The sequence below is a fragment of the Ursus americanus genome, chromosome 13 (genome assembly GCF_024610735.1).
Source record: "Ursus americanus isolate L20-20 chromosome 13, mUrsAme1.1.p, whole genome shotgun sequence".
In the NCBI taxonomy this organism is placed as follows: Eukaryota; Metazoa; Chordata; class Mammalia; order Carnivora; family Ursidae; genus Ursus; species Ursus americanus.
The window spans coordinates 4,774,157-4,786,252 of NC_142139.1; the positions used below are offsets into that span (position 1 = coordinate 4,774,157).

Sequence of the window (12,096 nt, forward strand, 5' to 3'; positions counted from 1 at the left end):
AATTACCTTTCAAAGTGAAGAAAAAAACTCAAATAAAAAAAATTTTTTTGAAACCAAATATCCAAATGAGTGTGTGCACTTACTGTCTTGCTTGTTTTACAAAGTCTTAGACTCCAAAAATGTAAATGACCATGTGAAGTCTTATCAGGCCATCAATTCTTTCTTGCAAGGTAAGAGGTAGAAACACATAGCGAGCTGGCCTGAAAGCAAAAGCTCACTGAAATGGGCGTCAGGACAATTGGTCCTGTTTCAAATTCTACTCACAAAATATTGCATGGCCTTGGCCACCTGACTAATCCGGGGCCTCTATTTCCTCAACTACAAGATGAAAATGCTGGATTGATTACTGAGGCTGCTGTCATCAATTCTAGGGTTATACAAGAGGAATAAAAATTCCAAATTTTGAAATGAAGGAGAGTAAAAGCATGACAAAATTGTACCAGTTGGATAAAATATCGATAAAGCTTTCCAAGACATGTGCCCCGGTGTCCCAAAGCAGATGCTTTCATAAAGATCCTGCATTTGCTATCTATGGAGACGGAAGCATGGGTGCATCGCCACACTGCATGCAGCTACGATACCCTCTACTGGAGGCGGAAAGACAAACTTAACCTTACGCAGTAAATAACCCAAAATTGGGTGCCAGGGGTTATCAGACATAACAAATTAACAATATTTTCCAACTTCTACCTACAGTTTGATGGAAATAGGAAGATTTAAAAAATTCTAGGTCTAGCAGAGAAGATGTAAACACACGCATTTACGCGCAACATCCAACAAGACAATATAATCATTAATTAGGAAGAACAGACACAGGAATCTAACCAAAACATGAATGACAAAGAGCAGCTGAAAGAGAGACTTACCAGATTCTCCTCTTCGGCCCCTCTTACCTCGTTTCCCTGGAGGGCCTAAAATACAAAGAATAATTTTTTGAACATGGCTTAATATTTTGTTTCTTGTTCCAAAATCGGCTAGTAAATAATTTCTACATATTTTATCACTGTTTTTAACTAACAACTTCAAGGACGGGACCAGACATTTATAAAGGCCAACATTATCCTATCAGCATAATTCTTAAGCTTCATTTAATTATAAAACCTATGCCAGATGTCTAATGATCTAGCATTACTTAAGAACCCTAAACATTTAGAATTTTTATTTATCCTGCCTGGATAACAGCAAAAAGGAAAGACTTTAATTGCAAATTGGTGCTGTTGAGATTTCATGTTTCTTAGGAAAATTTCTTTTCTAAAGGTTGGAGTATATTAATAATTAAAAGCACTAAGTACAAATGACTATAGTTTCTCTTCAGTCAGGTCCATCGTGATTCCCTTAAAAATATTTAGTTGGCAGTTAATTAAATGTATATATTTATAATGGAAATAATCCTTATAATATTTCTATTTTATTAAATATGAATTTTCATATATTAGAATTTCTCTAATTGAGAACCAGCTGAGTTAAAATCATAGTCTTTTCATTGGAATGTGTTTAGGTACTAACTATAGGTCTCATTTTTCTAAGGAGCTAGCTCATTATTGTCAGTCAGTAAATATTTAATCTTTATGATGATCTCACTTTGACAGTGGAACAAAAAACTTTTTTTTTTCCAGTGAATTGACTATAAAGACCACCAAGCTAGTATGTATCAGCCTTAACACAGGATTCTAGACATACATGGCTTTCAAGCCATTATTCTCAATTATATAATTTCTGCCCTCATTTCCTTGAGTAGGAATAGTTCCCACTGAATTATGGTTCAGGCAAATAGAAGAGAATAATTAGCCCACAATGAGAATTAAGGTCTTATAATATTTGCTGGAAGAAAGAGGCCAAGGAAAATACAGACCCTCCTGGTTTTAAAGAATGAGCTGCTAAGTTGGACTGATGACTTCCAAACTCTAGAAAGTTCAAGACACAAGCAGCACAGCCCTTAGCAGCCAGCCGGCTCTTGACGTGATCCTGAGCTACCAACTTCCACATGGGAACACTATCATGAGAATAGAAGCATCAGTGGGCCAGTTAGTTTCCCCTCAAGCCCTTACACAGAATAAGTCTGGCCATCTGTGTTTTTTAAGAGGTTAAAAACAATCAAGCAATAAAATTGATTGAAAATGTTAGAAGAATTTTTACAGCAGAGTCCAAAATTGTCATTCAAAATTTCAGATTTCTCTCTATTCTGGAATAAAGATCTTTCTTTCTTTCTTTCTTTCTTTCTTTCTTTCTTTCTTTCTTTCTTTCTTTCTTTCTTTCTTTCTTTCTTTCTTTTGAATAAAGAAAAATTTCTTGGATCCCATTCAGGATAGTCTTAGCCAAACTGAGAGCAGAAGGAGAATCACATAAATAGGTAAATAAACTCAGTAGGACCCCAATAGGTATGAAAAACATACTTGTTCACACACACTCAAACACACATGCTCAGAAATGTATTGACATATTCTGATATATACAGTGTCCTTAAGATTAGGAATCAGAATTTCTTTTCTATACAAAATCACTTAAACTAAGAAGTAGTTAGGAACAACTATATATTTATGATGTCTGTGGTCTGCATAGTAGGGGATATAGGCTATGTATAAGATGTATATCTGCCCTGAAGAGGCCAAGAACCTGAAAAGTTTCAAATAATACATAAAAAAAATTCATTAGTAGTATGTTGTGAAGATGACACCATGAGTTTAAGCTCTGATTTGTTCCTTCTACTCAAAACATAAGGTCAATTATAAAAAGAGAAAAATTTTTTAGACTAATTTGTATTCAAAAAAGAAATGGGCATGTCCACAGGCTGGAAATGGACCAGAAATGCAAAGTGGAAAGCAGAGATAAAGCCATGCCTGCTGGGCTCCAGTTCTAGACATAGGAATGATGGCCACAAGTACTATTTCTGGAGAATAAATACTCGAAAGTTCTCTAACCAGAGTCAGAGTCACTTCTTAAAGCCAGTGTCTTAGAAATGCTGAAGACAAGCTGAAAAAAACCCAGGTCTCTGGCTTACAGGCTGAAGAATACAGACATAATCTCTCAATCACAAAATGAAGTAAGCATCTGCTGGTTGGATGCCTCACTCTATGATATCTACAACATAAATCTGGGACAGAAGTCCAGAAATGTTAGTTTAGGACCAATCTGGTCTAGAAGGCTGACAATGTCAGGTAAAGACAAACATAAAAGGGCTAGGTAAGAAAGGGTGAGTGCAGAGAAGAGAAAGGTAGTCATAGTGAGAAACTACAGCAAAAGAAAGAAAATACCTCGTACTCATAATGGGTACATAAAGCAAAATTCCAAAACATATGAAGAAATCTAAAGTTAAGAAAGGCAGTACTCAACAATAGGATCGTGAATTCTTTCCAGGTAAAACTAATTTTTTTTAAACCCATCGGACAGGGGCGCCTGGGTAGCTCAGTCCATTAAGCGTCTGACTCTTGATTTCGGCTCAGGTTATGATCTCAGGGTCATGGGATTGAGCCCTGAGTCGTGGGCTCCACTCTCAATGCAAGTCTGCTTGGGATTCTTTCCCTCTCCCTCTCCCATTGCCCCTTACCCTGCATACACACACACCCTCTCTCTCTCTCAAATAAACAAATAAATAAAATCTTTAAAAAAATCAGATATAACTTGCTATGTTAATGTACTTTAAGAGATAAATGAAGAAGTAACATCCATTAAAGAGCAAGGGATTTTAAAGATAAATAAGGAAAAAAATGTATTTGAAAGAACCCTTTAGAAACCTTGAAGATAATAAAAAGAAAAATAGTCATTGAAATTAAAAAAAAAGAAGAACAAACCATTCAAATGCTAGCCTGGATATGGCAAAGACAGAATTGATGTAGAAGATGCAGAATGCAGCCCAGAGACAAATCTAGTATTGATCTTATCTATCTATCATCTATCTATCTATCATCTATCATCTATCCATCCTGCTCGGAATGCTTGTGTGCTCCCAAGGTTCATATATTGAAATCCTAACTTCTAAAAATGGTGGTATTAGAAGGTGTGGCCTTTGGGAGGCAATTAAGTCATGATGCTGGGGCCCTTATGAATGGGATTAGTACCTTATAAAAGAGATCCCACAAAGACCCCCAGTCCCTTCCACTCTGTGAGGATATAGTGAGAAGACACCAGCTACGAACCAGGAAGGAGGCTCTCACCAGAAGGTGTCCATACCACCACCTTCATTTTAGACTTCCCGCCTCCAGAACTGTGGGAAACATATTTCTGCTATTTACAAAGCATGCAGTCTGTGGTATTTTGTCATAGCAGCCCAAACAGACTAAGACGCTATCTATTCAGATATCTATCTACTACCTACCTACGTACCTATTATGTCAAGAAGCAAAATTTTACTTATATCAATAAGAGAACCCCAAAGAAATGATAGAGAAGCCCTTGTTTAAGAGATAATAGATGAGAATTTTCCAGAACTGAATATAAGAGTACTGAGATTGAACTTATACCCCCAATGGCAATAAAAATAAATCACACTTACACTTAATAATGTTCAAGAATAATGAGAAAATGTTAATAACTACCAGAGGGAAAACTACAGTGGAAGGTACTTAGACTGGCTGCTGTCTCACCCACGAAAAAGATGTCAGAAGAGCCTAGTCCTGATTTTCATAACAATCTCAGAAATCTCTAATTATTATTTGCTTATTGGAATTAGTTTCTCATTTTCCCCTGAAGAATGTTCCTTTTAAACAGTAGAATCTATCAATAAAAATAAATTGCATTAATGTTTAAAACTAGTTTGAAATAAACTATAAAAATAATTTAAATATTAAATTTTTAAAAAATGATTAAAAAAAAGCAATGATATCTTTTGAAGGAATCAAGAAACAAAGAATGTTTCTGAACACGTCTGTCTTAAATACTCAATCAGAGGCTTAAAAAAATAAACCAAAGGCTCCTGAGTGGCTCAGTCAGTTGAGCATCCAACTCTTCATTTCAGCTCAGGTCATGATCTGAGGGTCCTGAGATCGAGCCCCACACTGGGCTCTGCACTCAGCAGGAAGTCTGCTTAAAGATTCTCTCTCTCCCTCTGCCCCTCCCCCCACTTGTGTGCACTCTCTTTCTCTCTCTCTAAAATAAATAAATAAATCTTTAAAAATATATATACCAAATGCTGTAGGAAATACATCTGCTATATCGAGAATTGAGAAAGAACAGAATCTAAGGAAATGGAAAAGATATTTGGCAAAACATACCTATTGAAAGTCACAAGGTTTTACAAAGAATTTCATAATATGTGAGAGAGAAAATGAAGCTAAACTAAGTTATGATAAAATGAGAATCCAAACTCTATGGGATTTACAAAGAAAATACTAGATTTGATAAGAGTATGTTACAGTTACTATAAAACAGAAGAGTGGAGTGAGCATTATACTGGGCTTAGTGAAGTAATAAATTACATAAAACTCTCAGAAGGACATAGATACAGATCTTGCTTAAAAGAGAATAAATAGAAATTTTGAAAAAGTCTACTGCGCAGATAAGACAATTTGATATTGCTTGTGAATTTAAGGGTAAAAATAATTTTTAAAAATGATAGGATGGGATGAATTTAACAATAGACAGCTGGCAGATCACTACAGTGAGAAAATGAAAAATCAGAAAAGACAAATAATAGATGTTGCCCAGACAAAACTGACGTTAATAATAGTGGAGAAAGATAGTGACCGTTTCCATTCCAAACTGAGTGATGAAGTGTTGGCCAGGCATGAGCTCTAAGAACAAATATAGAAGCTAAAACCTGACTCTTATTCACTGAATTTGGCCAGATCCTTGAAGCAGAAATTCTCAGTGAATTCTATCAGCAGAAAGACATGACTCTGCAAAAGAAACTGGTTCAAGAATATGAATGGGAAGCTATCAGCAACAGAGGAAGTGAAAATTTACAAGCAGAGAATTCATGAAATGAAGAATGAGTTATGGAAAACAGAGGGAGGCTATAAAACCAGATTGCTCTTTTTAATAAGAAAATTCATGACAATTGGTACTGTTCATGTTTCAGAGTTTTTGCTTGAAAGACAATGCAAACTGTCAGCCTAAGATAGACATTAATAAAAATTAGCCATGATGGTAATGCTTTAAAGACCTGCGTCAACAAACCCAACTTGAGACAGAGCCAGATCATCAAATCACATCATAGCAAGGTGTCTTAAGCCAAGCTAATTCTTTTGGCCCCAAATTAATATTGTTGGAGCACTCTACTCTTTACTAATGGCATACCCACCCGTCACAAGGCTCTATTCTAAGGTGAGATATGTGCCAAGAAGTAAACACATGCTTATATATGGGCCTTCCCATGGTCTTTGGGTGTGGGTGGTTATGGCATATGTCTGAATACCCTTATCTGGTTTATCAGATAAATTACCAAAACCTGTCAATTCTACTCCACTTCTACTAGTATGTCATGGCTGAGCTTAAACATAACCTTTCTGGGTACTCAGAGAAGAGATTTTTTACTAGTCTTGTCTTTTACTTTTACTTTTTACTTTACTTGTCTTTTAAAAACATTTCACCACCTATAAACATTTACAGTTAAACAAACAGGAAGTGTTTGAGAAAAGTTTCAGAACTCATAATGAGCTGGGGATTTTGTTTTGTTTTGTTTTTACCTCTTGTTTTGTATTTCAACACACGTTTCTGGCTGTCTCTGTTTTGGGGGCAAAAGAAATAATGTGTATAGAAACAAAGGGAAGAAATCAAATCAAAATGGATTAAAGATTTAAACATAAGAACTGAAACTATAAACTCCTAGAAGAAAACATGGTGAAAAAGCTCCTTGACATTGGTCTTGGTGATGATTTTTTTGGGTATGACACCAAAAGCACAAGCAACAGAAGCAAAAAATAAACAAGTGGGATTCAATTAAACTAAAAAGTTTTTGTACAGCAAAGGAAATGATCAACAAAATTAAAACTCAGTCTATGGAATGGGAGAAAATATTGGCAAACCATATATCTGATAAGGGGTTAATACCCATAAAATATAAGGAATTCTTACAATTCAATAGCAAAACAATAAACCACCCAATTTAAAAAATGGGCAAAGACCCTACATAGACATTTCTCCAAAGATGACCTACAAAAGGACAAAAGGTATATGAAAAAGTGTTCAACATCACGGACCATCAGAGGAATGCAAATAAAAACCACAATGAGATATCACCTAACACCTACTAGGATGATTATTATTAAAAAACAAACAAATAAAAAAAAACATGATAAGCATTAGTGATGGTATGGAGGAAAAAAAGCCTTGTGCACTATTGATGGGAATGTAAATCAGTGCAGCCACTGTGGAAAATAGTATGGAGATTCCTCAGAAAATTAAGGCTGGAACTAACCTATGAACCAGCAATCCCACTTCTGGGGATTAATCCAAAGGAACTGAAATCAGGATCTCAAAAAGAAATATCTACCGCTATGTTTATTGCAGCACTATTCACAACAACAAAGATATGGAAACAACCTAAATGTCCACCAACAGCCAAATGGTTAAAGCAAATGTGGCATATACATGCAATGGAATATTATTCAGCCTTAAAAAAGAAAAAAAACCCTCCTGCCATTTGTAATAATATGGATAGACCTAGAGGGCATTATTCTATGTTAAATAAGCCAGATACAGAAAGACAAATACTGTATAATCTAATTTACATGTGGAATCTAAAATAGTCAAACTAACAGAAGCAATAGTTATTGCCAGGGCCTGGGAGGAGAGGGAAATGGGAACATGACAGTCAAAGGTACAAAGTTACTGTTATGGAAGATAAGTTCTGGAGATCTACCATACAGCACAGTGCCTATAGCTAACAACAGTGTACTGTATATGTAAAGTTTCCTAAGAGAGTAGGTCTTATGTCAAGCATTCTTACCACAAAATAGTAATAATAGAGTGCAAGGAAACTTTGAGAGGTAATGGATATATCTATGGCCTTGATCATGGTGATGGTCTCACAGATGTATACTTATCCCGACATTCACTGAGTTGACAGATTAAAATTGTACAGTTTTTTACATGTCAATTATACCTCAGGGAAGTAGATGTTTTTTAATTCAATTAGCCAAAGTATGGTACATCATTGGTTTTTGATATAATGTTCAATGATTCATTAGTTACGTATAACACGCAGTGCCCATCACATCATGTGCCCTCCTTAATACCCATCACCAAATTACCCCAGACCCCCACCTACCTCCCCTTTCGCAACCCTCGGTTTGTTTACCGGAGTCAAGAGTCTCATATGGTGTATCTCCCTCTATGATTTCTTCCCCTTCAATTTTCCTTCCCTTCCCCTATTGTCCTCTGCACTATTCCTTATGTTCCACATATGAAGGAAACTATATGATAATCGTCTTTCTCTCCAAGACATACAAATGGCTAACAGACACATGAAAAAACGCTCCACTTCACTTCCCAAATCAAATCAAAACCACAATGAGATACCACTTTACACCAGTTAGCATGGGAAAATTAACAAGAGAGGAAACAAGTGTGTTGGCAAAGATGTGGAGAAAGGGGAACACACTTAGACTATTGGTGGGAATGCAAGCTGGTACAGCCACTCTGGAAAACAGTATGGAGGTTCCTCAAGATGTTAAAAATAGAGTTACCCTACCACCCAGCAACTGCACTACTGGGTATTTACCCCAAAGATACAGATGTAATGAAAAGAAGGGGCACCTGCACCCCAATGTTCATAGCAGCAATGTTCACAATAGCCAAACTATGGAAAAGAGCCAAGATGTCCTTCAAAAGATGAATGGGAAGTGGATTTTTTAAAAAGAAACAAATGGAAGGCTCATTCCCTGAGTAATCATGCATAGGTGTGATGTCATAAAAACCTGAGAATAGGGAGAAATCTGCTATCTTGTTATGAGAATAACCTAATGGTCACTAATGGTCTCTAATGACATGGGTCATTTGAGAACTAATTCCTGACTGAACTATGAAAAAGGTAATGAACATATGTAATGGCACAAACTAGGAGCTCAATAAATACTATCTCTATCTTCTGCTTTATTTATATTTTCTTGTTATATTAGGCAATAGTAATAATGCATTTGAGTATTTAAGAAAAGCTGAGTGTGTATATGAATAAGATGGTGAGAAATTAACATTACCTTCCAATTAAAATATTCAAAGGGGCAAGTTAGTATAAAGAAAGAACATAGAACACAAAGTTAAAAGACTTATAGGTTTTCACTACTGTGTAAATTGAGCTTCCAATTACCCTCTTTGATTTTAGTCTACTAAAAGATCGGTTAAATAATACTAATTCTACCCCATCTATATAATAATTGTGAGGATGAAAACGGTAAAGTGCTATATACATATGTTAAGTGACTGTTTCCTTTATTTCTCATAAATTCATTGAAGCTTATAAACTATTCCCATGCTATATTACTGCCATATTCATCAGTAAAAGTAGTAAGACTTCAAAATTCAAATTAAACAATTTGACACATCTTAATAAGAAGCTGATTTATTTTTTAGTCAGAGGTTTCATCTCCAGAGGCAAAGAGACTCTTCTAAGGATGTCAGAGAAAATTATGTAAAAATACCACAAACAACAGTAAATATTCAAAAAATCAAATACTCTTATCCAGAGCTCTTTCTGGAGGCAGAAAAGAAGAAATGTTAAGACAAAGGAAAGAGGAGGAGACTAAGCTGGTGGTCAGGGAGAGAAAGGGTAAGTAGGAAACAGGGAGCAGATGTTGAAGCCCCGTGTGCCCATGCATGCTGGTGTAGGGGGCCTACAGGAGAAATGTGTGCAAGCCTAGGATGCCCCTCCCCTGCAACCGATCCCAGGAATAGGTCTCCAACAGCTGCAGATGGCTCTCGAGGGAGGGAGGAACCTGTCTGGGCACAGCGGAGACGGCAGATCAGCCTTCCTGAGCCATCCTCCCCCATCCTCCAGCTCCTTTGAGAAGACTAAATCAGGTTTACCTTCATTCAGACCTTCTAGATTAACCTTGCAAGTAGGCACAGATTAATTTCAGAGCCTTTCCCAAAGCCCTCCCACCTGCTTGCTTGCTTAATGCCTGAAATTCTTTCAACATAGACCAAAGCCTTTCACTCCACAATTAGAAGTAAAAGGCTTAAACGGCAAATGCTTGGTAGAAGTACAATATTAGCTAAAATGTATTTTCTCTATACTCATAAAATGTCTATACTACAACATACCCAAGAGGTCGTACAGCCCAAAGGTTTTCACACTGTGCTTTATACCCAACTATATGAGCAGCTCCAACTTGCCATATTGAATTGCAACCATTTGCAGTAAAAGCTCATCGGCTAAAACAAGCTTATAAATCTATGATTCATATTTCTGCAAATGTAAGATTGGAGCCAAGAGAGGTGAAAACAACCTGCTGAGGGTCCCACACAGCAGACACCAGCTTCCTGATTCCAAGCTCAGTGCTCTCTGACTCAGCACGCCACTTCTCACTTCTGATCTCATGCTCCATACATTGCAAGACTGGACACAACCAGCGCCAACTTTCCAAACTGCTTCATTTTTTCAATGGCCTGCTTCATCTTTTATAACATGGCTACTTAGGCAGATGTACTATTATTACTTGTTCTAGTCTCCCAGTAGACTGTAAGCTCTTGAGGGTACAAATTCCCTTGTTCATCCTTGTACCTCTAAAACTGGCATAGGACTTAGCACTCAATGAACCTTTAAAGGAATACTGCCTATGCGTTATTTGGTGCATGCCAATATTATTTCATACGGTGTTAATTTTTAGAAGAAATAACTTTTTTATTCAGGAGATTTATTTCCCAAGATAATTTAGATCAGCGGGCACTGCACTATATGTAACACAAGCTTGTTTGTTTTAAATATCTTTTAAAAGTGTGTGTTTTTGTTTCAAATTTCCTCAAGTTTCTAATCCCCATGGAATGTCAGTTTACAAAAGAAAGTTAATCATAATAAATGATAGGTAATAATTTAAGTTTATAATAGCCAAGCTCCATAACCCTCTACAGAGTGTTATTCAGATATACATTATTTATTTTAAAGGCAATGAATTCAACTGAAAAGTTGTAAAAGTATGTTTCCTTTTTTTTTTTTTTTAACAACACAAGAGACGCATTAACAAATGTTTCAGGGGATTCTATTCTTATGAGTTATTCCAGTAATAAAAAATAGAAAAATTAATAGTTTGTTAGCAAAAACAGCTCATTGGCATTTTAGTTATAAACAACAATTTTTATTTTTGAGCCCTAACCAGACTATATCATAATTTCAATAAGGCTAGGGATATCTATAAGGTACCAAACTCCTAAGGTTAGTAATTAGAATGGTTTTGTCAAATTTCTAGAGGAGATTTTAAAAATCACACAAAAAGATCAAATCCTTAAAGTAATCTTATGAATATTCCTTTCAGAAATCTGCTTACTTTCTAGCTTTTACACCAGCAAGTTTTTCCTGGTAATGATTTCAAGTAAAACTTATGAAACATAAAATATGTGCAGAAATGCCCCTCTGGCAAAGTATGTTTTTATTTTCTCATGAAATGCATTGAGAACAAGACTTTTGTTTTCTCTCTTTCTACATTTTTTTCAACGTTAAAATGGACATTTTAACAATTGCTATTTAAATGTTTTAAATAAATATAAGTAAACTACATCAGAATTGTGGTGAATGTAATTCTCAACATTACTATATCATTGGCATTTTTTTAAATTGGTTGAGTTTGTATGCCTCATTGAGGGGGTCCAATGGGCCAAAACTGACTTCTGAACCTTCTTCCCAATTATCTCAATGTAAGTTCAGTTCTAGCTTGAGCTTGGTTTAAAAGAAGCACTTTAAGTTTACCCAAGAATTAATTGATATTTGTAAATTTTATAACTAAGGAAAAATGACCATATTTATGAGACAACTGGGGACACTCGCAAGAACATACTGGAAATCAACTGCACTTACACAATTAAAGGAAAGGATTTCCAAACCAAGTGCAATGGAATCTTTTCTGGGCTTTATGTTGAGGCTTTGTTTCCAGAAATGGAATTCCAGCAAATGAGGAGTGTCTTTATTGCTGTTTTCAATATTTAGATAATAAATATAGTACAATAGTCAAT

At 35.7% G+C, this 12,096-nt stretch overlaps 1 protein-coding gene across 1 annotated transcript in view; it reads right to left on the reverse strand.

The window, feature by feature from the left end:
- Nucleotides 1–347: 347 nt before the first annotated feature.
- The window catches only part of LOC148109046 (collagen alpha-1(XXV) chain-like), a 240,115-nt gene continuing 228,366 nt past the window's right edge, over nt 348–12,096 (reverse strand). Inside the window, exon 3 of the mRNA XM_087866389.1 lies at nt 348–911. Within this exon, the coding sequence (XP_087722515.1) occupies nt 733–911 (179 nt within the window). The 3' untranslated portion in view covers nt 348–732. The remainder of the gene's footprint in view (nt 912–12,096) is intronic.